We start from the raw sequence: 27209 nt of genomic DNA on the forward strand, positions 1-27209 counted from the left end.
TTTTTGTTTTTGTTGTTACTTCGCTCTGCAGTCATCGAGCGGAAAGCATGTGCTCCCAGGGGACAGATCGGTCGTATATCAAGTCGCGGACTGGAAAGCCAACAGCAGCAGCAGCAGCAGGGACATTGCAGGTTGCTATTGCTCCTGTGAGGTGCCATGTGCAGTCCTGGAGTGCACACGCTGCATAGCTCACATCTCTGTAAGAAGTTAGCTGGAATGGACGCCATTATCGGATATTTTTCGTAGGAAATGCTTAACATACTATGGATTGCTAGGGTCTGATTATTTGAGAAGGTCGTTGAACAATTAGAAAAAAAAGGCGTGATAAATATCAGCGTTTTTATTTTTAGGGACAACGTCAGAAGTGGCAAAAGAGAAATTGAAGGAGGGAGAGTAGAAGTTAAGTAATCTGCATTCCTTCTTTGAGTGGAGATTGTCTCATAAAAGAATAGTGTATGGCTGGTCCGTAGATATATCACTGAATGAAAAATAGCAGATGAATAATCCAAAATATTTCCTCTTTCCATTTCCACGCCGTCGCATTCCAGTCATCTTTCGTATCATCTTCTGGGTTGACTAAAATAGTCTACAATCAGCCGGAACAAGTGTGTGTGCGTGTGCTGGAGGTTCTAAATGTCAGACGTCCTAAAGTGTTGATAATCACAATTGAAGAACGCATTATGCCTCTCGTTGCCTCCGACCGCATTAATATGCACTCGAGTTCATCGAAATGGCACGAGCTTTGCGTGTTCCCACGGCCCTTGTGTTTCATCGCATCAACGGCGAGAACAGAATAATTTCCACGGCTGTACAATATTTCATTACGAACATTACTTGAAGTTCTGCGCTGTTTTAACGTGATAAATCTTGTCTTATTGTGAGCAAATGTTCGTGATTTAGTGAACATTAATGTTCAAAGGGAAGATGTATAACGCATTTGCACAGCAATTGTGAATCTGAACTACCTAGGCTATGTGCAGGTGGTTCAAAACTACCCAGCACAGATGTGCACATGTACATTTCAGTGTACTCATCGAATGTAATTACCCGCAGTGTATGTACAGCACTGGTTGTTACCGATACTATAACGATCTAGTTTGGTTTTGATGGCCCCCGTGTATTGTTTAAATGCCAGTTCATGTTTGTTTGAATGTTGACAGATTCGTTCAACTGGTACATGTAAAACACGCAATAACGAGTTGTCCTGTTGCAACTATATGAATGGTTCGGTAATAGTCTTATTTGCCTGGAGACCGTTAATAATAGTAGTAGTTTGTGTGTGTGTGTGTATATATATATATATATATATATATATATATATATATATATATATATATATATATATATAAACACACATAAAGGGGAACCCCCGGTCTTTCGCTCCGCTGCATTTAGTCGCATGGGAATGCGTTGGCGGCATTCTTATCCCGCATCGCAGTAACATGAACAAAGAAACAAAGGATACAAGCGGCTCAGCACTCCTATTATGAGATTTCCCTTTGATAAAAACGTAGTTTTGGTCCGTAAGGTGCGACTGAAGTCTCTAAAGTATTGACTGCAAACAACTATGTAACTCCAGTACCAGGAATGGTAGTAAACAAGAGGAAAGGGTGTGATGCAATTGGAATATCTGGATCCCAAGGCTCATTCTGGGGCCCTGTAGTTAAGTTATTGAAAAAGACTGAAGCTGCGTGGAACTAAATTAGTTTTACCATAAGAGTTAAGTTCCTTCAGTGAATATTTAGTCTCGAAAACTTCACCAAACTTTTGGTTCAAGAATTAAACCACTTTTGATATTAATGTTTAAAATAAGTGTCCTGTGCATACATTTCAGAAAGATTGACAAAAACAAGCAAAATACAGTCAGGCTCTCTTGCAGAACACCAGCGTCCACAAGTCAGAGATGTATTGTATTGTTTAGGGATTGTAGTTGTGGGTACGAGGTGTTGTGTGTGTAGTTTTTTTTTTTTTTTTTTTTTTTTCTCCATCTGGGGGACTTTGGATTTGCACAGTCCTATTTTGTTCAGGTGTTGTTTTGGTACGAAGTGGTGTCTAGTTTTATTTATTCATTTTGGGGGGGGTTATGTTTCAGTGTTGTTGAAGTATTGAGTTTGGCTGTCTGTGTCTCGATTTTTTTTTTTTTTTTTTTTTTTTTTTTGTGGGTATAGGTGGTACGTTAAAGATGTTTATGTAAACTTGTTTACTAGTGATTACGGTTGTAGTACCAGTGGCTGGTATGGTAAGATATACATACGACTAATAACATTTCAAAAGTAAAGTACAAGAACATCCTCCACATGTCATTTTCAATTTGTTCTCGTAAACGGAAGTCAGGTGTATACTGACCAATAAAAGGACAAATTGGGCAAATCGCGTATATTCGCCAATAAAAGAACAAATTGGGAGAAACGCGCGAATGTTGTTTACGTTGGGTCGGTTAATCTCCCTTGCCCTTGCAACGCCCTCCACATAAAGTTTGGGCGCAATTTTAACATCACGCTAATTGAAACGCTCAGGACTATCGCTGGTAATATTTAACTTTTATATTTCATGGCAGTAAAAAACGTAAGTGTGTACAGTATATGGCTTAGAATTTAAATTTGGAAGATCACGTCAAATGGAAATCGCGAAGTGGGATTACGCGTTATATGGAAAATTATTGCTGGCTGAGCGGGTTGGGGCGTCATTACCTGCGGCGAAGGTCGAGGGGATGGCGGCTCGAATCCTGCCACCGGCGAAGTTGAAATAAGGGCATAGTTCATTAAATTCCACGCTACAAAATTCTCTGTGAGGGACACCGTCATAGCCTTCTGATGGGAGGGAGTTTGTGACGTGCATGTGTAATCAAAACCCTGTCTTTGATATTTACACACGCGCGCCCACGTCACTCAAAATCGTGGCAGAAAATATCTAAACATTGTATTTCTGCCTTATAGAAAGGAAATAGTATATTGGAAATGCTAACACAGTATTGTGACTTGAGCTATCCTCACCCTGTTACAAAGATCACTGCCCACGCTTGGATTATACCGTTTCTCTATGGTTTCATGAAAGATGTTAACTGGAAAGGTTTTGGTTGTGAGCAACAAAACTCACAAAAGAAAAATGAACCTATTTACTTGAAAGGAATTGGCATCTCTATATTGATTGCTTCAAACATGTATGTAAGTTGTTTGGTGTATTTCAAAGCTAAAGTTATTTAATCCTGCCTTGTGCATTTCAGATGGTTCTCCAGCCAAAGTTGGGAGCAAGGATGGTGTAAAGAAGGGTGAGAATGCTGGAGGTGGCAAGGGGTCAAGCAACCCCACAGCCTCAGGTGGCAATGCACAGACGGGTCCTCCAGTTAAGTTACCAGATGAACCCTCTGATTACCATCTCAAGGATCTCTACCAACAAATCACCACTGTTGTGGCCTCGGCTCCTGATGAAAAGGAACAGATTAATGAAGGTAGGCAGGTTACCTTTGGTTATTTTAATGTTTTTATTTAGTCTGGAATTAAGAGTGAAGAGGCTGTAGTATGTATGAATATATACCAAGGGCCTTTTCCCGGTAGAAGGGATTGGCCTAGTCAAAGTACATCTATATAATAAAACTCGTTCAATCACCCCTCAGCACGTTTGGTGTGAGGGGTTGCCATGACCTTACCATATTGTATATCAAAGGCAGCGTAAGAAGGCTCAGTTCCTGCACAGAAGTTGCACATGTACTTTGAACTAATGCTTTGTGACATAATGAAGTGTAAAGCACAAGGTGCTGTCACTTGCTTTAATTGGATGTGGGCATTAGTAAGCTCTTCTTGGTGAATAAACGAGTAACTTCTTGCTGCATGAGAACATTTCTGATGTGATTTTTTCTTTCTGTGATATCATTCAGATGAAGCAGAGGATCCTGCAGCTGTGCCCATGATCTGGGTAAGCAAATGGGTGGACTACAGTGATAAATATGGTCTTGGCTACCAGCTCTGTGATGACTCCATTGGTGTTCTTTTCAACGATTTCTCCAAGCTTCTTCTCCTGGCTGATGGAGAGTAAGTATCCCTGCATTAGATCTTTTTACCTTCCCAATTGTGTTCATTATGTTGAACTTGAGGGCAAAGGGACATGGTTGATCATAGTGGAATTATAGGAAATGAGGATGACAGGTCAGGGGGAAATGGAAACAGTAATGGACAAAATAATCAGTAATGCTAAAAGCTAGGGAGTGGATGGAACAACTGGAAAAATTATACATTTATTCATATGAAAAGGCCCTTTCGCCCCTGTAAGGGAGTGGCCAGTCACGGCATGCACCCACCTGTCATCTGTCCAACACATTTGAAGGGCCATCCCTGCCCCTCACCCTATGTTTGGCTAAGAAGCAATGCAGCAAGACATAGCACCTCCACAGCAGGGCCTGTCTGCCAAAACTGGTTTAGTCCCACCCCTTCATTTACTTGGTGATCCTCCCTCCCTCCTTGACCCCCCTCATGTGGAAATAAAGATGAAGAGAAACCCTTTGGACTTCACAAGCATTCCCCACTCATACCTATCTCTTGCCCTCTCCCTTCCCTACTCAACAGGCATTCCCCTTTTACCTAAGATCCCCTTCACTCCATCCATCCCATACTTGGTCTTCCCTTCAAGGTAAAGAAGTCAAGGGTAAAGATACTATTCTGTATACCAAGAGCTTTTTCCCCCTTATAAGGGAGGTAGCCAAGTCAAAAGGCACGTACCCACTCCCATCCACCACCCTATTCTTGAAAAGTAAAGATACAAAAATAAAAAGACATCTGCAATAATACTTTGAATGGACAGCGTAAAAGAGGAAATTGTATGTAAGGAATGTCTCTGAAGCAAGGAAGAGTACAAAAGATAGAGTAAATGAAAGTTTGTAAATGGGTGAAGAAATGTTACAGCTTGAAGGCTTTTCTGCTTCATGAATTTTTGAGGTGATGAGGGAGGAGGGATCACTATATAATGAAGTGATGGAAGTAAACCAGCTTGAACTGTCATGCCCTGCTGTGGAGGCACTGTGTCTTGCTGCATTGCCTTTGACCTGAGCAGTGTTGTGAGAAACGGGGGTTATCCATGAGGTGCAATGGAAGGAGACTTGATATGTGATGTGTGTATGCTTTGACACAACTACCCTTTTATAAGGATGAAAGGCTTTTGGTATGTATGTACAATATAATACTTCTTGTTAGTAGATTGTATTGTAGTATATGGATAATGTTGCGAGGTAGTATGTGTGAGCAAAATTTGACGCAGCCTAAAGGGATTTCTCCCCGTCTTCTCCTTTTATGCATGGGAGGACAGAGAGGGGGATTGCCGATTTAATGAAGCGGCCTTGCTGTGTCTTGCAACACTGCTTCTGATCCAGGGCAGTGGACAGGGTGCAGGGATGACCCGTTATCCAGGAGGTGCTAAGATGAGAGGGAGGGTGGAGGGGTGTGGAGTGTATTCAGGGATGGAGTGGGCGGGAATGACTTTATGCCTTTTCCTTTTTTTGCTACCTCCCTTGTAAGGGGGAAAAAGCCTTGGTATATGTATGTATTGTTGGTGCTCATTACAGCTGTCTCCTAGATTATGTTCACATTCTCATATGTGCTTATCCCTTCCATTTCAGGAACATCCATTACATCGAGCGAAATGGCACTGAACACTATCACACCCTAAACGAGTTCCCCTCAACCATTAGTAAGAAGGTAACTCTCCTCCGGTACTTCCGCAACTACATGAATGAACATTTACTCAAAACGGCTGCCTCCATGTGTCCAAGGGAAGGTGACGAACTGGCCCGTATCCCATCCTTACGGACCTACTTCAGGACCAGATCAGCTATCATTCTTCACCTGACAAATGGCACCCTCCAGGTAAGTCGACTGATGCATCCAAGAGCATTTTCCCAACCATCTGTTGCCAGATATATCTATGGGTAATGTGTCCGTTTGTCCAAATGCTTCAACTTGCCTAATGAAATCTTTGTCTTTGTTCCCACTGTCATTCAAATTCTAGCCATTCAATATTTATATGTTAAAGAGATGCTAATTGTAGTTACTTGGCACATGTTTGTGGCCAACAAGAGCAAACTTTTGTATATATTGTCTAATTCAGCTGGAGATAGCCTTTAATGCAACTATGCATGGGAAGTACATGCAGCTTCATTGGGCTGTAATCATGTATTGGAAAAGTTTATAATTAACAGTGAATCACTCATCCCTGACCACCATGAATCTTCAAAATGCCCAGTTATGGCTCTTTAATAGGAGTTGAATTCCATACATGACATTCATCCTCTATAAAAGAACCATCAGAGGTATTGCAAGGAGCTTCTTGGCTTAATGTACAAGATTGACACCATGTCATCCTCTTGTCAACTCACAAGTGTACTCTGTTCATTCCTACCTTGCACTTGCTCTACCCAACTCCACAGACATTGCTTGTGTATCCAGAGCCCTGTCTACCTTATCCATCCACCTTGTTCTTGGTCTTCTCTACTTCCTTCCATCTGCTTAAGCTTTCCATACAATTTTTGCTACTCTTTCCTCCCAGTTCTTAGCTTGCAATGGTCCTTAGGCTTTCTATTGATATTTCTGGGAAGAGAAACTCGACATTTGTCTGTTTTATTTATGTGGGACCTTGTGTCACTGGCTTAGAATAGAAAGAGGAGGGAAGCAGTCACTCCTTGTCAGCTCCATATGAAAAGGTGGGGGAAATGCAATTTGAGATGGATATTTTGAGGCCACTCACAAGGACAGTTAGTCACTTGGGGGCTTCTCTTGAGGAGAGTGACAGGTTATGAAGATAGTTGGCAGTGAAATGATTCTCTGCCATTTATCTTAGCAAATACCAATCATTGATCCAAACAACCACAGAAATCAACCCAGTGAAGAAATCTCTCCCAAGACAAACAAGAATTGCAAGCAATTGGTCAAGAATTACAGTGATACACCAATGTTTAGGTCACCACCCTGCACCGAAATGGTTCCAATACTATTGGCTTGCAACCACCACAAGACAGAACACTTTGTACATCACTGGCACATGTGCTTGGAACATACAAACATACATACGTATGTACATACATATACCAACAGCTTTTTCCCCCTAACAAGGGAGGTAGCTAAAGTCAAAGGCATAAATCCACTCCCACCCATTTCATCCTCACATACTCCAGTCCACTCCTATTCACCACCCCTCCCTTCCTCTTTTCTTGGCTCCTCCTGGATGACAGGTTATCCCTGCATCTAGCCCACTGCTTGGGTCAGAAGCAATGTAGCAAGACACAGCACATTCACAGCAAGGCTGTTTCTGCTTGAAACATCTCCACAAAATATCTTAGCTGAATGAAATATGAGCTCACCTAGTGGGTATCTCCTATACAAGAGAACTGGAGCAAAAGATTAAGTAATTTTGAAAGTGTCAGTGTTTGCGTAACTGTACTGATCATTACGTTCTTCCAATGCCCAAACTATCATTACAACATTTTCCATGATAGTATTATTATTATTTTTTTTATTTATTTATTTATTTTTTTCTTTCTTTTCTTTCCTTCCTTTCTTTCTTTCTTTCTTTCTTTCTTTCTTTCTTTCTCTGTTCATCTATCTTCCTTTGGAATTTTGAATTATTTTATTCTTCAACCCTTTGTCCTGTCTTCTGGTGATAGCATACCACAAAAAAAGGATTTCTTAGATTTGAGTCAAAATTAGCATTGGTTGGATTTGTTTTGATTGCAACTCTAGGATGTTCACTGTCCTGCATGGAATTTATTTGGTGAAAACATGACTAGTGTGATTGGATCAGAAATGCAATTAAGGTTTTATGCCTTGGAACTTTATTGTCTCATCTGGCGCCAACTCTGTTTATCACTCCCATATTTTTTACTCAACATCTTTGCATTTTTCTGGACATTTTGGTTTTGAAGTTTACTTTGTTTTTCATTTTATGAATGGCTTATTTTTATGTAATTGTCTGTTTCTTCACTCTCCTTAGCATAATTGATTCAAGTTTCTATAATCTGTATATTGTAATCACTAGAGTTGAAATGTATTTGAACTGGTAATGCCCTCCATCATCCATGTATGAGTGTGCGCGTGCGTGCACGAGATCATGGTGGGAAGTTGACTGTACACCCTCCCTGTGCTTAAGGGTGACTGGCTTCGGTACCAAGTGAGGTTGAACTCGAGTGAACCTCAAATCATGCAGTATTCAGCAAGTTGAGAAAGGGGATGATGGAGTTCTGGGCACCACAGAAAAATGTGTTTTAGCATTATCCATTAGTTCCTGAAGTAGAGAAGTGTGAGAACCTTCAAATCATCGCGCGCTCTCTCTCTCTCTCTCTCTCTCTCTCTCTCTCTCTCTCTCTCTCTCTCTCTCTCTCTCTCTCTCTCTCTCTCTCTCTCTCTCTCTCTCTCTCTCTCTCTCTCTCTCTCTTTTTTCTTCCGAGACGTCCTCACAAACGCTGTGGGGAACCCAACAGCAGCAGGAACATCAACAACAACAACATCAACAACAACAACCATTCAAATACGACAGCAAGAACAATCATAAGAAAACAACAACAACAGTATCAAAGACAAGATGTACTTACCATCCCATCGACTATTCAATGCGATGGAAAATCGTGCTCAGTGTCGCAGTAAAAGAGAATAACCATATTGGATCAGACCCGAGGAGGGGAAGAGGGTGTGCCAACAAGTGGTGCGGAAAGCGCCAAAGCGTTGCAGACGTTGAAGAGTCGACACCGAGGCGCGTTTGCCCTTGAACTTAAGTACGAAATTGAACATCCAGTTGATGTTCAAGTTGATGGATTTCGAGTGGCTGACGTCGGTAGTCGAGGCCGGAAGAGGCCGCGCTGACGGCGTCAGGCGATGGGTTGAAGTCGGCAGATGTAGGGTACAGGAGCGATCAATCTCTACGGACGATTGCTGGCGCCATGGAGAGCTCCTCTGGAGACATCGGATCCAATTGGGTCAAGGTCAAGGTCAGGGCCACATGCCAGAGTCGATCGGACTTCGTCTCGTGTTGCTCAAATAAAACTAAAGAAAAAAAAATGAAGGAAAGATTGCGCCAGGAAGTCTGCTGTTTTTATCTTCTGTCTAGTTTGACAGGAGGCCTTGACCTCGACTTGTACCTTTTTCTTTCTCTTTCTCTTTAAAGTTATGTTTACTGGAGTTTCTTCAGACCTTCTGTACTAGTTCACATAGGCTGAACTCTCGTCCTTGCCCATCTCTCTCTCTCTCTCTCTCTCTCTCTCTCTCTCTCTCTCTCTCTCTCTCTCTCTCTCTCCCTCTCTCTCCCTCTCTCTCTCTCTCTCTCTCTCTCTCCACCCTCTCTCCCTCCCTCCCTCTCTCCCCCTCTCCCTCCCTCCCTCCCTCCCTCCCCTCTCCCTCCCTCCCCTCTCCCTCCCTCCCTCCCTCCCTCCCCTCTCTCTCCCTCCTCCTCTCCCTCCCTCCTCCTCTCCCTCCCTCTTCTTTTTCCTGATCCGCAGCGCGCGTTCTCTTAACAATAACTCTCGAACTCGCAGTTCGCTCTCGTTTACTCTTGTTCATCGAAAACGCGCGCGTGTCTTTTCGCTACGTCAGCCTCGGCGCTGAACATAATTTTGCGGCTTTGGCGCTCGGCCATACTTCCCGTTGACGGCCCCCGCTTCCGCTCACTTGATTTCCAATTTCCTTCTCTCTCCGCCCTTTGCACAACCCTCCCACTCCGCTCCATCGCTAAGTCCTCCTCTCCTCCTCCCCCTCCTTCCCCTCCTTCCTTCTCCCCCTCTCCTCCTTCCTTCTTCCCCCTCCTCCTCCTCATTCCCCTTCCTCCTCCTCATTCCCCTTCCTCCTCCCCTCTCCTTCCTTTCTTCTCCCCTCTCCTTCCTTTCTTCCTCCTCCTCCTCCTCCTCCTCTTCCTCCTCCTTTCTTCCTCCTTTCTTCCTCCTTTCTCCCTCCTCCTCCTCCTTTCTCCCTCCTCCTCCTTTCTCCCTCCTCCTCCTCACTTTTCCTCCTCTCACTCTTGCTTCTCCTTTTCAATGTTTTTCTCTCGTATTGTCCGTGGTTTCGTTATAATCCACGAGATGAAGAAGCGGGTCTACATCGATAGCAAGTTTGTCCCCGGCCCTTCGCCGCAGGACTTCGCTCTCTCTTGCACCGGGGTGACGCGTCCGGCCTTCTTCCGGAAGGAGTAGGCATACTTGTACGTTTACGGAGCGAGGCTAGGTTGTGTATTTATTTATTCATTCTTACTTTATGCTGCGTTTATATTTTTCGTATATATACAAGAAGGCGAGGGAGTGGAGAGAAGTGAGCGGGGGGAAGACGGACGGTGGCGGGCATATGGCTGCGCGTGGAATGAAAGGCTGAAAGGAGCTTGAGTGTTTGAAGGAGGTCGGTCGGTTTACCCGCAGCGCCTGCATTCAAAGAGACACGGTTCATTTGCAGCCGGGGAAGCAACACCACCGGGAAGAGGAAGAGGAAGGAGGATGGTGTCGAGTATAGGCTCCTCCTTCTGGTATTTGCACACAAGTGTTATGATCCACTCGAACATTAGGGTTATGTTGCTACTTGGAAGCGAGGGCAGCTGGTGGGGAGGAGGAGGAGGAGATTCGGTTATACTACAGGTGGTTCCCACGAGGGGACGCTACGCTACCACATGAACGAACGAACGCACGCACGCACGCACTCACGAAGTGGCTGCAAGGAGCTCCGCCAGCCGTCTTCTGTTGCCATCCACAAACTGCCTTAGATCACGTGATGGTCGTGTGATTAACAGCGATTACCCTCCCGGGGGAGAGCTCAAAGCCTGATCTACGGATATTGCTGTGATCTTACACGCACATGCAAACTTTGTGAAATTTTGGCTTAACCTCCTCCTCTTCCTCCTCCTCCTCTTGCTTCCTCCTCCTCCTCCTCCTCCTCCTCCTCTTGCCTCCTCCTCCTCCTCCTCCTCCTCCTCTTGCCTCCTCTTCTTCCTCCTCCTCTTGCCTCCTCCTCCTCCTCCTCCTCTTGCCTCCTCCTCCTCCTCTTGCCTCCTCTTCTTCCTCCTCCTCCTCCTCTTGCCTCCTCCTCCTCCTCTTGCCTCCTCTTCCTCCTCCTCCTCTTGCCTCCTCCTCCTCCTCTTGCCTCCTCCTCCTCCTCCTGCCTCCTCTTCTTCCTCCTCCTCTTCCTCCTCCTCCTCTTGCCTCCTCTTCCTCCTCCTCCTCTTGCCTCCTCTTCTTCCTCCTCCTCTTGCCTCCTCTTCTTCCTCCTCCTCTTGCCTCCTCTTCTTCCTCCTCCTCTTCCTTCTCCCGTCTTGGACTGCGGGTGAATGTACAAATGTACGAATTTGCGTGTGCAATCGTGGGTGGACGGGCCTGGAGTGGTCGGTAGATGTATTAGGCAGTAGAGAAGTTCATAATACGTGTGTATATTAAAAATATTGCCCGGAGGCCGAGAACAATAGGCGTGCGTGGGTATTTGAGGCCATTGTCAAGCACCTTTGATTGTGAAGCAAATTTATTTAAACATCAAGTGGTGGAGTGACTGTGTTTTTTTTTTTTTTTTTTTTTTTTTTTTTTTTTTTTTCTCCTCCTCCCCCCACGTCCTCTATATTTCGTCCTATGCCCGCTTGTTTCTCCTCCTCCTCCTCCTCCGTCTCATCCTCTTTCCCGTCATCCTCATCCAAATGCAAAAGCCGGAGAGCTCAGAAATTCATCTTTGCCAGAGTCTCGTCGTCCCTGTGGTGGGCTTTTGTCAGCCTCGCAATAAAGCCCCCAATCCTCCACCCCACCCCTGTACACGATGGGCTGAGCCGTCTCCATGAACCTCATATGCCCGGTCGCCCAGGGACCTGGCCTGGGATTGATCGAGACCCCCCCCCCCCCAAGCGTGTTTAAAAACCGCCTGGCACGAGGCAGAATAAAAGGTGTCAAGTGCGCCACAGGGATAAAAGAGAAGCCTAGGCAAAGCTGTTGGATCAGGTCCTAATGTTTGGTTCAGTCTCGGCTGAATCCATTCGTCTGAAGTTAACCTGAATATAATTTCTAAAGTGCACCACTACTACGAATGGCTATGCACATGCACGCATAAACACATACATGCATACATACACCAAAGGCCCCTTACAAGGGAGGTAGCCAAAAAAAAACAAAAAACAAAGGCATATAAACCACTCCCACCCATTCCATCCCCACATACTCCACTCCCATCCAAACCCTTCCCTCCCTCCCTCTTATCTTTGCTCCTCCTGGATGACGGGTCGTCCCTGCATCTCGCCCACTGCCCTGGGTCAGAAGCAGTGTCGCAAGACAGCAAGGCCGCTTCATTAAATCGGCGACCCTCTCCGTCCCCTCATGCAGAAATTGAGAAGACGGGGAGAAATCCCTTTGGGCTGCGTCAATTTATTTTTCACACATACTCCCTCACCCCCACAATCCCCAACCCCCTCGTATTCATAAACACAGCTGAATCACATCCCCTTGCGTTAGCTTGAAGAATGTTACCGAAGTGCACCACGGGTTGGAAACAGGTGTTTGGCGACGGGGTGGGGGTGGGCGAGGAGAAGACGGGTGTTGAGAGGTCCTCGTGCCGTGTCGATATAAATCAATAGTGGCATTCACAGGAAAGATCTCGCGCCAGGCAGCTCGGGCTTGTGTGGAATGCCAATACCGAACGGACAAAATCCCGAGTCACTCCGGCGAAGGCGGCAGCCATGTTAGGCATATAGGGAAAGTTTTTGTGTGTCTGCGTCCGTGCCTGTACCCATGGAACGTCCTGGTTATCGTGTGTTTCGTATGTAATTTTCTTTATTCTCGTGGTTTGGAGCGTTTCTCGCATTCTACCCCCCAACCCCCGTTCCTTGTCTTTTCTGCGCTGCACGCATCAGTAATTCCCTTTATTTTCAAGTTTTGCGTCGTAAATTATTTCGTCGCGTCTGTTTGTCTGTCTGTCTCTTGCAAGCACACTTTCCTCTCTACGTGTCATGGGAATGACGTCGAGTGTTTGGACAAGTACCAGACTGTTGAGCACCTACTCACTGTAACAAGTACTGGTAGGCTCTCAGAGCTGAAGTCGAGTAAAAGGGCATGTACACCGTCAAACGGTTTGTCAAACAAGTGATGTTTGACCGTTTGAATGGGGTATTGGTTGTCAAACACGTTTGACAAACCGTTTGATCGTGTAAATGACCTTAAAGATGAGAGACGCCCTTCAAGTCAATGGCCCCCCCGCAATATTCATTGGGAACTTTAGGATCAGTTTGTGGACTGGAAAGAAAGTGGTCTTTGCATTTTAAACGGGGTTGGTGTTCCCTTCTGGGCACAAGTATATTTATCTACCTCAAACTACATGTACAGCAAGATGTTCAATTGCCCACTAAACCTGTTGAATATAATTATATTATGAAATTTTTACAATTCCATACATATAAAGAAAAATACTTTTGAAATTGGTAAATACAGTAAGACTTCCAAATCACGCTTGTAACAAATCCGGGATTTTGGGGGTGGGTATAAAGTAAATTTAAAGGTATAGAGCACCGTGTTTAAAGGATCATCACGCACACACACACACACACACACACACACACACACACACACACACATACACACGTACACACATTCAGACAGCCAAACAGTAGGAATCATACTTCGCAAACAATGAACTGGAGAATGCATACACTTTTTTCAATCTTCCTTATTCCGTGCCTTCATACTCCCTCGAGAGATCGAGTTGAATATCGTAGGAACCCAAGTAAACACGAGTATTTTTTGTTGTTTACTTTCTCGCAGCATTGTTGGGCCAAGTGGGCTTGTCTTTCGCCGAGTCGCCCCTACAACAGATATTATTTTTTACAGATAAACGAGGTGCATGTTTGAGTAACGTGAACGTAATGTAATAGACAATGTACAGGACCTAAATAGGTACTGAAACTAATTTAATGGACGACAAACGGGGCTTTGTGAGTTTTCTCACAGCATGTTTTATTGTATAAATTTTCTTTCGGGTTTAAGTCGCTTTCATTCCAGTCTATGGGCTGATAGTGACGAGAGCCTTCAAGTCTTTCGTGAGCCTTTGCTCCCCACGGATTCACTGCTAATGCCGCATTAGCTGGCAAGTTGGGTAGATGACCTCCAATGTTTTCTACCACATACACGTCTATCTTTGTCTTTCAATATCGTATCCCAATCCACCCAAACATTTCACCATTCCCAACCGACCCCCGACCCCAATTTCCCGTTTCTCTCTGCCTTTACCTCATCCCTTTCGTTTCCCATACTACACCGCCTTCTTCACCTCCTCTTGCTCGTTTCCACTTAGTCTGTATTACCTCGTTCCGTTTTCCATCTTCACCTGTCAGGTTGGTTGTTGCTGCTCCTTCTCTCTCTCTCTCTCTCTCTCTCTCTCTCTCTCTCTCTCTCTCTCTCTCTCTCTCTCTCTCTCTCTCTCTCTCTCTCTCTCTCTCTCTCTCTCTCTCACTCACTTTCTCTGTCTCCCCTTCTCTTTAACTCAGGTGGTTTGTTGTCCTTGCACTGATTTACCACCGCACTTACTAACATTTATGGATGCTTTATTCGTTTAATACACAGTTGTTGTGTATTTGTCGCTGTAGATCAATATTGTGGTTTGCCTCGCGTGATCTGGTTATGCCGACGTCTTTATAAAACCCAAGTTGTGATTGGTGGAATCGGTTCTCCCAGAGCCAATAGGCGGAGGCGACGGCGGTGGGCAACTGTCTTTCATATTCCTTCGTCCACATGTGTTGCTGTGTGCGTCTCGTATTCATTTGAATTTTGGTTGCCGTCTTTTCCAGGCAACGTTTTTTCCTGTTAAGTCAGATTATTATTATTTATTATTATTATTATTATTTTATATATTATATATGTTTTTATCTATTGCTTTTATATTTTCCCACGTCCCAGGTCATTCCAACCCCCCCCTCTCTCTCTCTCTCTATCTATCTCTCTATCTATCTATCTATCTATCTATCTGTCGTGCGAGGCTGACGTCGGAAAAACTCATCTCCCCGTGGCTCATCTTCAAATTCCGTAATATTTTCATCTGTGTCTGGATGTACGACCCTAAGATACTCTACTGTCTACGGACTGGAGCAAAGATATTCTCTTCTCTCTCTCTCTCTCTCTCTCTCTCTCTCTCTCTCTCTCTCTCTCTATCATATTATAATGGGGTGGACCATAGATGACTACTCCCTCCTATCAGTATGAGGGCCCGAGGATCGTTGCCAGCCACTGTGGGGCTACGGTTTCCAGTCTGTGAAAACTCGAGGCAACGGTTCTGAATAGTCTTCCCTTTCACCACTTCCTCACTTTTCTATCCCCACCCCCTTACCTCCGTTCCTACTTGTCTTCCCATTCCTCTCCTTCCCTCTTCGTCTTCAGTCAGTCCGTCTCATTTAATCTTTCCTTCTCGACCCCTTCCTATCCCCACGATAGAATTAACTCAAACTTCTAATATTATTCCGCCTCCTTTTTTTATTATTATTTTTTTTATTCTCTCTCTCTCCCTCCCTCCCTCCCTCCCTCTCTCTCTCCGTACAATTACGTTGTCTGGAGGAAGTTTTGTCTTTGTCGAGTTCGTCGGTAATGTTATGGCGTAATGGTCGAGTCATTTATCAAATTAAATATTCTTGGAGTACTTGGGCCAATGTCAAGTTCAAACTTACCAGAAGTTTTCAGATATACTCCAGACATTACAATTATCTTAATCTTTTCCCACGGTTAATTTTGTCCATCACCTCGGGGGTGGTGGTATTAGAGTATGTGGGTATGTAAATGTGCGCATTTTGCTCGTTCGGTAGTGTGGTCTTCCAGATGGTCATTTTAACCAGAACTATCGAATAATTAATTAATAAATTGACCACATAGTTGCAAATGGCAATTCCACCCCGTCCGACCATGTGTAGGTGGACGTGCAGTAATTATTTGTTTGTTTGTTAATTTATTTACTTGTTTGTCTTTGTTTATTCGGATCACCCACACTTCGACAGGGTGACAATTCTTCATGTGTGCCATCCTAGGTTTACGATTCGTCGGTTGTATAATTTTATGACAGTAAGCATAACCCACGTTGAACCTAAGTTAACCTAACACCATTGTTGATATTCGGCGTACTGAGGTGACAAATCTTCAGGTGGGATCTCATGTGGTGACGATTTTTTTTTTTTTTTTTTTTTTTTTTTTTTTTTTTTCTTCTTCCTCCCTCTTCCAGTTGACTGTAGTTTAATGTTAATACTTTTTTCAATCTTCCAGATTAATTTCTTCGAGGACCATACAAAGTTGATACTGTGCCCTCTTATGGGTGCTGTCACCTACATCGACGAGAAGAGAAACTTCCGCACGTATAGGTTGTCGTCGCTTCAACAGGTGAGCGAGATTCGTCCGCAACGCGTCGTGTCATGTTATTGACTTGTTATTATAACCGACATTATTATCATCATTATTATTATTATTATAATCACTGGTCATGTAGCACACTACCTGTTATGCCCTGATGAATATGCACGTTCCCCACCAGTGAATATTTCTGTATGGTAACAATCTGAACAAATGCACAAATGACTAACAACAGTGTAAGGGTAAAAACAATCATTCGCATTGACGTACTATTTTTGTTGTAGCTAATGCCAAATCACTTTAATCAAGTGGGGGTGTTCATAGACATCCTGATCTTGCCCAAGTTCCCCCCAGAGGCGAATAAGAATTCGCCTGATGATTAAACAGAACTTAACCGTGAAAAGCGTCAACGTACGGGAGGGTAGAGTTGTGGAGTTACTCCAATGCTGAAACTTCAAGGTCGAGTATGGGGGAAATGCAGATATAAAGCGATTGTCTGCGTCAGCCCTCCGAGTTTTCAGGATTTCGGATTACTTGGGGAAGAGGAGGAGGAGAATGGCTGCATCGTGCTAAGCTCATCGATATTCAGGGATATAGACTGATTCCAATACTGTGGCAGTTGTGTGTATGTGTCTCAGCACGTGCATTATAATAGTTATATTTGTATCCATGTTATAGTGCTCCCAACACTGGCGTGTTGGATGAGGTTATGTACAGATTGCCACAGTATGCAACAGTTACATGTGTATTTTTTTTTTTTTTTTTTTTTTATGTTCACTTCAGTTTGCTGAGTATATAACTTAACTGAAATTCAGTTGAGGCAGACTCTGGGTTGGGCTTAAGATGGGCAGGCATGTTGGAAATATAAGTTGTGGACATTGTTTTAAGCTGTACAGCCTGTGAAGGGGAGGGTTTCACCTGGCTCTGGAAGAACTGACCTACTTGTTAACCATCACACTCTCATGTGCACAAACACACACACACACACACACACACACACACGCACACAAAGTGAAGGATATAAGCAAGATTGAGAGAATACAAAGGGCAGCAACCAAACTGGTCCCCAGCCTGGCAGATAAACCATATGAGGAGAGACTAAAAGCAGTGGGTCTACCAACTTTGAGGGATTGAAGAGAAAGAGGTGACATGATTACAATGTTCAGGTCACTAAACGGGATGGATTGCATTGATAGAAGAGATCTGATTAAAGCTGGGAGGGCTTTAAGAGGTCATGGAAGTGAATTAAGAAAGACCGCATGTTGAAATGGACCCCCATGTAAGGGGGAAAAAGCCTTTGGTATATGTATGTATGTACATGTTGAAAGGATGTGAAGAAATAGTTTTCCATATAGATGTATATGTGGACTAGCTTAGGTGATGTAGCATAAGCTCAAACAATACACAAGTTCAATTCTAAATGTAATAATTGGAAATCAAAGATATAGATTAAGTTCAAACTATACATGGATTTCAGTCTAGGTATGTTAGAGAATAAGAGATGGGACCCAACAAACATTGCTCCTTTCCTGTATACTAAAATTAGGTAAATACACACACACACACACACACACACACGTGATTTTAGAATGGGGGTATGTTTATTGTTAGACAAATTCAGACAATGGAAATAGTGTGTTGTGATACATACTATTTCATTCAAAATTAGCCCTTCAAGTAGTATATGATTTCCCATGAAGATTTATGAATGTATAGTTAATCTAAACTAACCTTATCTGGATCCCCTTGTGGGTGTGGTGGTGATAATGAGGAGCCAGCATCAAGTCATTATGGTACATGTACCCTCAGCCTCAAGCTTTAAGACCTTTTGGTCCAAAACTTTCCACATCCGACCTAGTTATGGGCCAAAAAGGTCTCCTGTTGGCATGTTCCACCTTTGCAGAAATTTTAACAATGGTTGGTGGGGGGTTTGGCAGTCAAATAGATCCTGATCCTGATCAGGCCCAGCATCAAGGGGCTGGCATTTCTCAACAATGGCAAAAACTGAGGGGTTGGGGTTGAAGTATAGAAACCTTATGTATGAAGAACACATTAGGCATGTATTAACTTGCACTTTTTAGCTATTTAGTTGATAGTTGGTAAGGTACCTATGTATGTCAGATTATTTTGTAAACCTGTTGCTTTTCTCCTGTTGACAGTATGGGTGCCGCCCTGGATTGGCAGATCGTCTCCGCTACGCTCGCAATATAATCCAGAAGCTCATGGTAGCAAAGGCGGGTGCTTCCTCTTCATCAAAATCTAATCCATCAGTATCATCTGCAACCACCAGTGCCACAAAATCAGCGGCATGATTTTTTTTTACTAGTTAAATTGGGGTAGCACAGAAAGATGCGCCATTTATGATGAATGGACAGTCAAGCACAACATGTGATGCCAGAGAGGAAAGTAGGTTAAGTCAGATGGTTAACTGTTACTGAATATGGTGTATAGTGTACTACATGCATTTTTTGTTCTCAGGAGGTGATGTGACACCTCTTTATGGTGATGTATGAATCACAGAGGGTTAAGGGTCGGGGGGAAACGTGGGTGTATCTTCAAGACCTTAACAACAATGCAACTCGACATCTTCCAGCAGTGTTTTTATTGCCCAGGAAAACACATCAAGAAGCTTCCATTGTATCTTTAATGGCATGATTTGTGTAAATTATGGTTTTTCAGTTCAACACAGCCTGTTTGAAATGGAATTATCCTTAGCTTGCAGTTAACATTGTGACCTGAAATCAAGTTAGTGCCCTGTCTCCTTACCTGCCACAGTAACAAGTCTCATCTGTGTAACCATAGGCATAAAGTACAATTATTTGCAGGCCCCGAGTATCCTAAAAAAGAGAAAGAAAGAAAAAAGCGGAGTCTCCATTACATTATATACAGATGGCACATTGGCTGATGGCATATACATAACTGCATTGTTTGAGCTCAAATATAGGGCCCAGACTTAAAATTCCAAAGATTTTTCATATATAACTACATAGTTCTACTAGACCTAATGTATTTGTGTGACCTCTATATCTTGGTGTATATTATATATTTTTGTCTAATCTGATGATAGGCATGACGAGTGTGTGGCCTGTATTTGGCCAAACAAGGTTCAAAGCTGGATTTGAGTATGGCATAGACCAAAGGTACTATGGTACCCTTAAAAGTGAAAATGGATCTAGAAGATAGAAAATGCAAAGAATACATATGAATTTCATGTTGGTACAGAGGCTTTTTTTAAGTTGAAGTTTGTAAAAGTTTTTGTGATTGTTTCTTTCTCTTCTTTCAAAACTGTAAGGGTTCACACCTCAAGTCACAGTATTACAAAATTAATAATATTGGCTACCCCCCATGTATGGGGAAAAAGCCTTTGGTATATGTATGTAATATGTAGCTGCCTGTAATAGACTGGAAAGACAAATGGGGGGGGGAAATAAGTAACATCAAATGTGTATGTGATCTTTTCCTTTCCTTTTCTATTCTTGTTCCATCTGTAGGCCGTCTCTCTGTGAGGGGTTGCCAGCTCTCATTTTTTTGGAGATTATCTAGTCCCCAAACCAAGAGGTTAATAGTGGGACCAGTATCCTTGCTACTTAGGTAATGAAAAAACAAAAAAAAAAACTAAGAACACTTCTACATCCCTTTCAGGATTTCTTTCTGGGTTCCTTCCCATCTTTCTTCCATCATTCATACATCCATTCTCTTATTTTTTCGACATGCATCAGCGTATTTACTTCGATTGTCTTTGATTTACTTTCCAAACATTTCACTTTTATATATGTAGGGTAGAGGGTAGCAGCCCCTATCTTTAAGTGTACTAATAATGCCCCCAGCAGCCAGGTCTGAAGTACATCCAATCCACACCTGATCTTTGTTTGTAATAGGAAAGTGCCAAGGTGGGCTGTATTTTTACAAATTTCCTGTGGCCCTAACCAAATATAAACTTGATCAGGATTGGCTGTCCCATATTCACTCTCCTTTTTATTTTTTCATTATTATTATTATTATTATTATTATTATTATTTTTATTAGTTTATTTATTTCATTATTATTATTATTTTCTCTCCCTTCCTCCCTCCCTCCCCTGTATATTACATTAAGTGTAGGACTTTTAGTTGCACAAGCTATAAGGATAAGAGTTGTCCTTAATGATAACTTATAGGCAGATCCAAGAGCAGCCTAACAACTCCCCTAATTTTACACCTCTATCAAGAGTTGACAATAAATAACATTTTCTCTGTTTCTGTATGTTGATGACAGAAACTGCCTTTCGTTCATAAAACATAGACAGCAGCCCATTTCTTTCCAGAGGGAAATATATGACCATGATTAGCTGCCAAGAGATGGTTTCTAGTCCTAAATGCTAGGAAATCAACAGTTGATAGTTTACTTGGACATGGGACCATTGCATGTGGTGGTGCTTAGAGAACCTCAAAGAATCTCCCTGCCACCTGTCTTAAGGCTTCTTAGTACCCTTATCTCCATCTGTGAGCACCCTTGGAGAGACTTGAGTCCTAGATGTCTTAACCTATTTTTGGTTTTGATTGTATTCCTTTTCATACAAGGAGGAAACAGTACCCTACCAATACAACATACAACAGTTCAGAGGTTCTTCCCAGAACCCAAGGACCGTTATTACTTGAACATGTTTATTTTTCAACTATCCTCAATGTGTGCGAGTTTGTACCAGATGTTAGTGTTGTTTTAAGCTTGTTCATTATATTTTGCAAAATAATCTTGCCTTTCTCTTTTCATTATTTATTTAATCTGGGTAAAGAGGAAGGGTAATTATGATTGATAGATATTACATGATTGAGGTGGGGAGAATGTGAGGTGAGGTAGAGAACAGGTGGGAAGGGAGATGTGAAAATAATGAAAAAAATGGCTCCTTTTTCAACCCTCTGTTCTCTGCCTTGCCACCATGTTTCTCCTTTTAACACATATCATATTTCTTGCTCTCAATCTAAAAAAGAAAAAACATTGATTCATCCTCTTTGCCTATCTTGTATTCTGTTCCATACAGTGCTGTAGGCACAATCATACAAAACATCCCCCCCCACCCACCCTTTTTAATTTTGGGGTGGGGTGGGGGATCTCATGAATTTTTTTGGACTATTTTGTATTGTATGAGTGGATTTATGTCGTTATTTGTTTGTAAAAAAGGCCCCTTTATAAGGACGGTGGCAGGACTAAGGTATTCACCAACATCAGACAATTAAAACCCATTTGACCATCCTTCCCATCTTGATTTAAGTTGATAAGAGAAAAATCTTTGGCCTTGTTCAGAGATTGGCAGTCTCTCAGGGCTGTAACTTATGTTTACATGCTGAAAGATATTCTTCCCCTTATGAGAAGGGGTGGCTGATTCATTTGTTATCCCTGCCACCACACTGCTCAGCTCAAAGGCAAAGCAGCAAGACAACTTATGACATGTCTTGAGAAGGATTCTCTGGCACATACCATCAAATCTGTTGCAGAGAGGGAGGTTGATCTTGACACTCTTTGAAGTTCTATTTATACTCTGTACTGTTGTATTACTTTGTACTTTGTTTTAAGGCCCTTGTACAGGTGTGTGTGTGTATGTGTGTTTGAGAGAATATTTTCTGCATGGTGAATGTTTTGTAGGGACCAGCATTACCCAAGTTGATTGTACTTCGAATGAATGTTGGTCACAGGAGCTGGTTCTGGTATGTTTGCTAAAGTGGACTTAGCATTTCATAGGCTTGGTAAAGTAACCTCATCCAAAACAATTTGTTGAGGCAATGATTTCAGCATATTCTTATTGGGTCATACATATTCAGCAGTTAGATCATATCAAGAGGCCAGAATATTCATACAGCTCTCCATTCCTGGTTTTAATATTAAAGGTGCATTATTGTCAGGCTAATTGCCTTTTAAACTAAGTATCATAATCAACCCCTGTATGGTATGTCATTGTAAATAGTTTAACAAATAATAAAGTCTATGAACAGACATTCAAGTATTTTCCTAATGCTGTTACTATTATTTATTTTTTATCATTATTATTTATATGGAAGTGAGCATTAAGGGAGAGTGACTGGAGGAAGTGGATAGTTTTAGATACTTGGGTGCAAATGTGGAGGTAGAATGTAGATTGAGAGAAGCGAGTAAATGCCTTGGTGGATTAAAGAGTGTAATGAGCAATAGACATTTGGGAATGGATGCTAAGAGGAGACTGTATGAAGGAGTGATTGTGCCAACAGCACTGTATGGGGCAGAAACATGGAACATAAGTGAGGAAGGGTTTGAATGTGTTCGAGATGAGGTGTCTGAGAAGTATGATGGGGGTTACTAGGCTAGATAGAGTGAGAAATGAGGAGGAGAACAGGGGTGGTAAAGGAGCTGGGAGATAGGGTTGATGAAAGAATATTAGGATGGTATGGACACATGGAAAGAATGAGTGAAGAGAGACTAGTTAAAGAGGTATGGAAGGCAGATGTGGAGGGAGTGAACATGAGGGGATGTCCTAGGATGAGGTGGATGGATGGGGTAAAGGGGGCTTTGGGGAAGAGGGGAATGTCTGTTGAGGAAGGACGGGAGAGGACAGAAGACGGGTGAATGGAGAATGGTTGTATATGGATGATGTGATTGCACGAGGTGGAATGGGCGGGTGGTGAGGTAGTACGTGTGAGCAAAATTTGACGCAGCCCGAAGGGATTTCTCCCTGTCCTCTCCTTTTATGCAATGGGGGGTCGCCAATTTCATGAAGCGGCCTTGCTGTGTCTTGCAACACTGCTTCTGACCCAGGGCAGTGGACAAGGTGCAGGGATGACAAGTCATCCAGGAGGTGCTAAGATAAGAGGGAGGATGGAGGGGTGTGGAGTGTATTCAGGGATGGAATGGGTGGGAATGATTTTATGCCTTTCCTTTTTGGCTACCTCCCTTGTAAGGGGGAAAAAGCCTTGGTATATGTATGTATGTATTATTATTATTACTAGAGGGAAATGGAATGGGTGGGAGTGGTTTCTATGCCTTTTTCTTTTTGGCTACCCCTCGTGTAAGGGGGAAAAAGCCTTTGGTATATGTATTACTAGAGGGAGGGGGGTGAATGGGAGTTGAGTATGTGCCTTTGATATTTTGTCTACCTCCATTGTAAGGAGGGAAAAGCCTATGGTATATGTATGTATTTATTTTTAATCTATATGATCTATTTTGTTAGACCTAATAGTTTCAAGTATATTGGCATGTTTTGTTGGGAATTTTGAGCAACTAACCATGAAACTGGCCCAAGATTGCATAATGTAAGGAAATCTCAACCTATGAATTGCAATTTTAATAGATTTATTGGCGTAGCATTATATATCTTTATGTAGCCTTGTGGGTATTTGAATGTCCCCTGATTACCTAACATCTTTTCCATAATGGCCACTAACATTAGTTTGGTTTCTTTATCACAATTGATGACCTGTGTATTTACATACCCACCATAATCCCCGTAACTGCCCAGGAGGAGGTAGAGTTCAAATCCACAAACTGAAAAATACTGCTATACTAATTTTTTTATTGACCAAAGAATTACAGATGTACAGCACATTCAAAGTAACATGGTCCAACATAAAATACAATCATGTAGAACAACACAAATTTTTAACATGAATAATATCAAAATAGTTTATCCTATATGTAGCAAGGGTAACAATACAATATCAGGTATTAACAAATTGTATTGTGAATATTATCATTGGTATACCAGTCTTTCTGCGTAAGAAATTTCATACCTCTATAAAAAGTGCCAATATCTTATACTAATTCCATAAAATGAACAAAAAGTGCTACTGTACTGTTGGTGTATCTTTCTGTAAACCTTTACAACTTCATTAACATGTTTACATAAATCAACCAAATGATCCCCTTCACCAAATAACAGGTTCATTGTAGGTACATCAAAACTAGGAAATATATCTTGTTGGCATGCCATAAGTGGACATAGTGGACATTGCAATAAGGCATGATGCTCAGACCCATGTACTGACACAATCTCTGTTCCTGCAGAGTGCTGCTTCAACCCCCTATTTCTACTTAAGATCATGACAATATTCGTACAAGTGTAATCTCTGGTGTGTATACATACACACCAGACAGTTTCCCCTTAAAAACAGGGTGGCTGAGTTAACTTGTATCCTATTTTATATCCATTTTGGTATGCTCCTCTTTCTAGTCATAGGTTTGAGTCCTGCACATGTTTGATTACCAGAAGATAGGCAAATTCCATGATTGATGTCACGTAACTGCCCCTTCGTTAAGGGCCTTTATTGTTGTTAATGATAAGTTTTAGTTATAATTAATGTTAATTACCATTTATACATATGATTATTATTACTACCATATTTTCACTGTATCGCTATTATTATTGAAAGAATGCAGGTGAAGCATTTCAGAAGCTTGTTCAGAATTATGAAATATTATAAGGACATCTTAATTGTTCTGAATTTTATTTCAGTGGCCATTGCATATAATCAAGTAACTAATGGGAACTGCTTTTATCGCAGTTCATTTCTATCTGGCTACTCTACTCGCACCTACTGTTGTTAACATATACCAAAAGCTTTTTCCCACTTACAAGGGAGGTAGCCAAAAAAATAAAGGCATAAAAACCACTCCCACCCACCCCCTTCCCTCTCTCTTGGTTCCAAGATGACGGGTCATCCCTGCATCTCGCCCACTACCCTAGGCCTAAAAATCGCTCTACTTTGTGGTGCAAATGGAACAGGGTACGACATCCTAGGGGGCGCTCTTTAATGGTGACTCTACCCTGACTGGATGAACACTGAAATTGACAGACAGATATGCGCACCTCGCCTCAGGAATGTAGTTTATACGTGGAGCTCGTTACAAAAAGAAATTAAGGCATTAGTTGGTAGCATAAATCATGGTTAGAGGCAAAAAAATTTACTTGTGGCATCGCGACGGAAAGTAACTTTTTGTATTTCATAGTCATGAGTGTAATATATGCGATGAAACTGAGAAAGGGTAGAAATTGCCACCATTTACTTCCGTATTCGGTGATATGACGTCATTACATTTTCAAACTTGCAGTATTTTTTCTTCTGGGTGAATGCAACATTATTCTTATTTTTATTCTTGCACTTATTATTCTGCGTTTGAAGATTATATTGTTCTCGGTCAGTAATGTTATACAACTTATTCCTAATCATTCTCAAATTCGATGAGGTACGTCGTTACACCGCCTTTCGACAAACAATAAAATACTTCCATTTATATATTAGGATCTTCCTTATTCCATAACCAAATGATATTTAAGCTTAACGACATTCACGTCTTCATGAATATTCACATAATAGGACCGTCACGGGAATATAATCGGTTTCCAATAAGTATGGGTGGAATTCACCGTTGTGGCGCGGGCGCCATACTGGCGTGCAAGTTGACATTACCTTGAGTCACCTTATTTTGTTTGTTTCATTTTTCTTCAAATGGGAACGACTGTTCGATGATGGAGTACATATTGACTTCACGTTCGAATCGTGTTAGAATTGTATGTGAACAGAGATTGCCTTCCGAGGTAAGAGAATGCATTGCGAGGTAAAACGACATATAAATTATGCTTATATGAATAAATAAGACCTGGTATCTTAATATCTTCGTAATCAAGTGAATACAATGATTAAACAACACTGGCAAGGTTGATATTGAATTATTTTGGTTGTTGCCGGGCAATTTGATTGAGCTGAGAAGACCTTGAGGTGTTATTCTATTAATGTGCACGTGACTCATTTTTTCAATTAACTCCCGTTAATTAGTGGCTCAGACTACCCGCTAAAAAATCTAAATAGGCCATGAAATCAATTCACGATGCGGGGGGCTATGGTTGAATGACTAACGTGACGAACAAACATAATGATTTATTTTCAACTTTGCCAGGCAACCGGGATGAGCTAAGGTTGCGATTGGCAAAGTTGGGCATACCTCTTTTTCTCCACAAATGATTTTTATACCTGGAACTCACGATTAGATAAAAGGGGGCCCCTAAACCAGTGAAGAGACCTTATTCTGCTAGTCCTTTTGTTTGTAACAAACCCAGATTCGACGCTAGTCAGAGGCAATATTTTCTTTAAAGGCATCGCGACGTAAATATGGAAAAGATGCATGATATGGCCATATGCAAGTGGAGTGTAAAGGGTGACGTTGAGAAAAGGACAGAAATTACAACCACACCCACGAAAATCCCTGTACCACTTTTCGTCAAGTACCTGCCAAAGTCACCGACATGACGCTATTGGATTTTCAAACTACCTCGATATTTATCTTCATGGTGTGTGCAACGTTATTCATACTCGTATTTCTACGTTCATTTCACGATGTATAATGTGATATCTTTAGTTGAAAATTATCAGTTATTTCTCCATTGTCGATTATTGTGGAAGCAAGGCATCTGAAATACAATTATGTCACGTCGGTATAGTCTTTGCATGATCTGATATTTTGTTCACTAGAATAGCCCTAATGCCATGACCATCTAAACAACACACCGAGTCATTTTTATGTCCATTCATAAGTCTACATAACATTGTTGTTGTAGGAATGTAATAAAATTACAAACAGCAGTAATGGAAAATGCCGTTATGACGTCATAATGGTGCGTTGGATGTGCATCTTTGGTTCACAATATTTTGTTTTGTTATTATTATTATTATTTTTTTTTTTTCTCTAAAAGAGGTGGGGCAGTTGATTGGGGGTATTACTGTGATCCAAACCAGTGTCACTTGGGACACCCTGCTTACTCCCGGGTATAGTAACGTTCAGATTGTATTAATAATAATTGGACACTATAAGGGACGTCACTTCCCGCGCTTTGCGCCATCCATTTCTTGGAAGTGATCCTGCACTCGGGTTATAGATAATTTTATGCATGAATTAATTTGAAATCTTGTATCTG

The 27209-nt window shown here is 42.1% G+C and overlaps 1 protein-coding gene across 2 annotated transcripts in view; it reads left to right on the top strand.

Annotated features, from left to right (window-relative positions):
* The window catches only part of polo (Serine/threonine-protein kinase polo), a 70780-nt gene extending 48514 nt beyond the window's left edge, over window positions 1-22266 (top strand). For both annotated transcript variants that reach the window (XM_076190661.1, XM_076190662.1), the window contains exons 6-10: window positions 3224-3448; window positions 3875-4028; window positions 5606-5852; window positions 16214-16327; window positions 18457-22266. In XM_076190661.1, the coding sequence (XP_076046776.1) occupies window positions 3224-3448; window positions 3875-4028; window positions 5606-5852; window positions 16214-16327; window positions 18457-18609 (893 nt within the window). In that variant the 3' untranslated portion in view covers window positions 18610-22266. The remainder of the gene's footprint in view (window positions 1-3223; window positions 3449-3874; window positions 4029-5605; window positions 5853-16213; window positions 16328-18456) is intronic.
* Window positions 22267-27209: the final 4943 nt, after the last annotated feature.

This window comes from Oratosquilla oratoria, chromosome 9 (genome assembly GCF_046742065.1).
Source record: "Oratosquilla oratoria isolate Oo_2021 chromosome 9, ASM4674206v1, whole genome shotgun sequence".
Classification (NCBI taxonomy): domain Eukaryota; kingdom Metazoa; phylum Arthropoda; class Malacostraca; order Stomatopoda; family Squillidae; genus Oratosquilla; species Oratosquilla oratoria.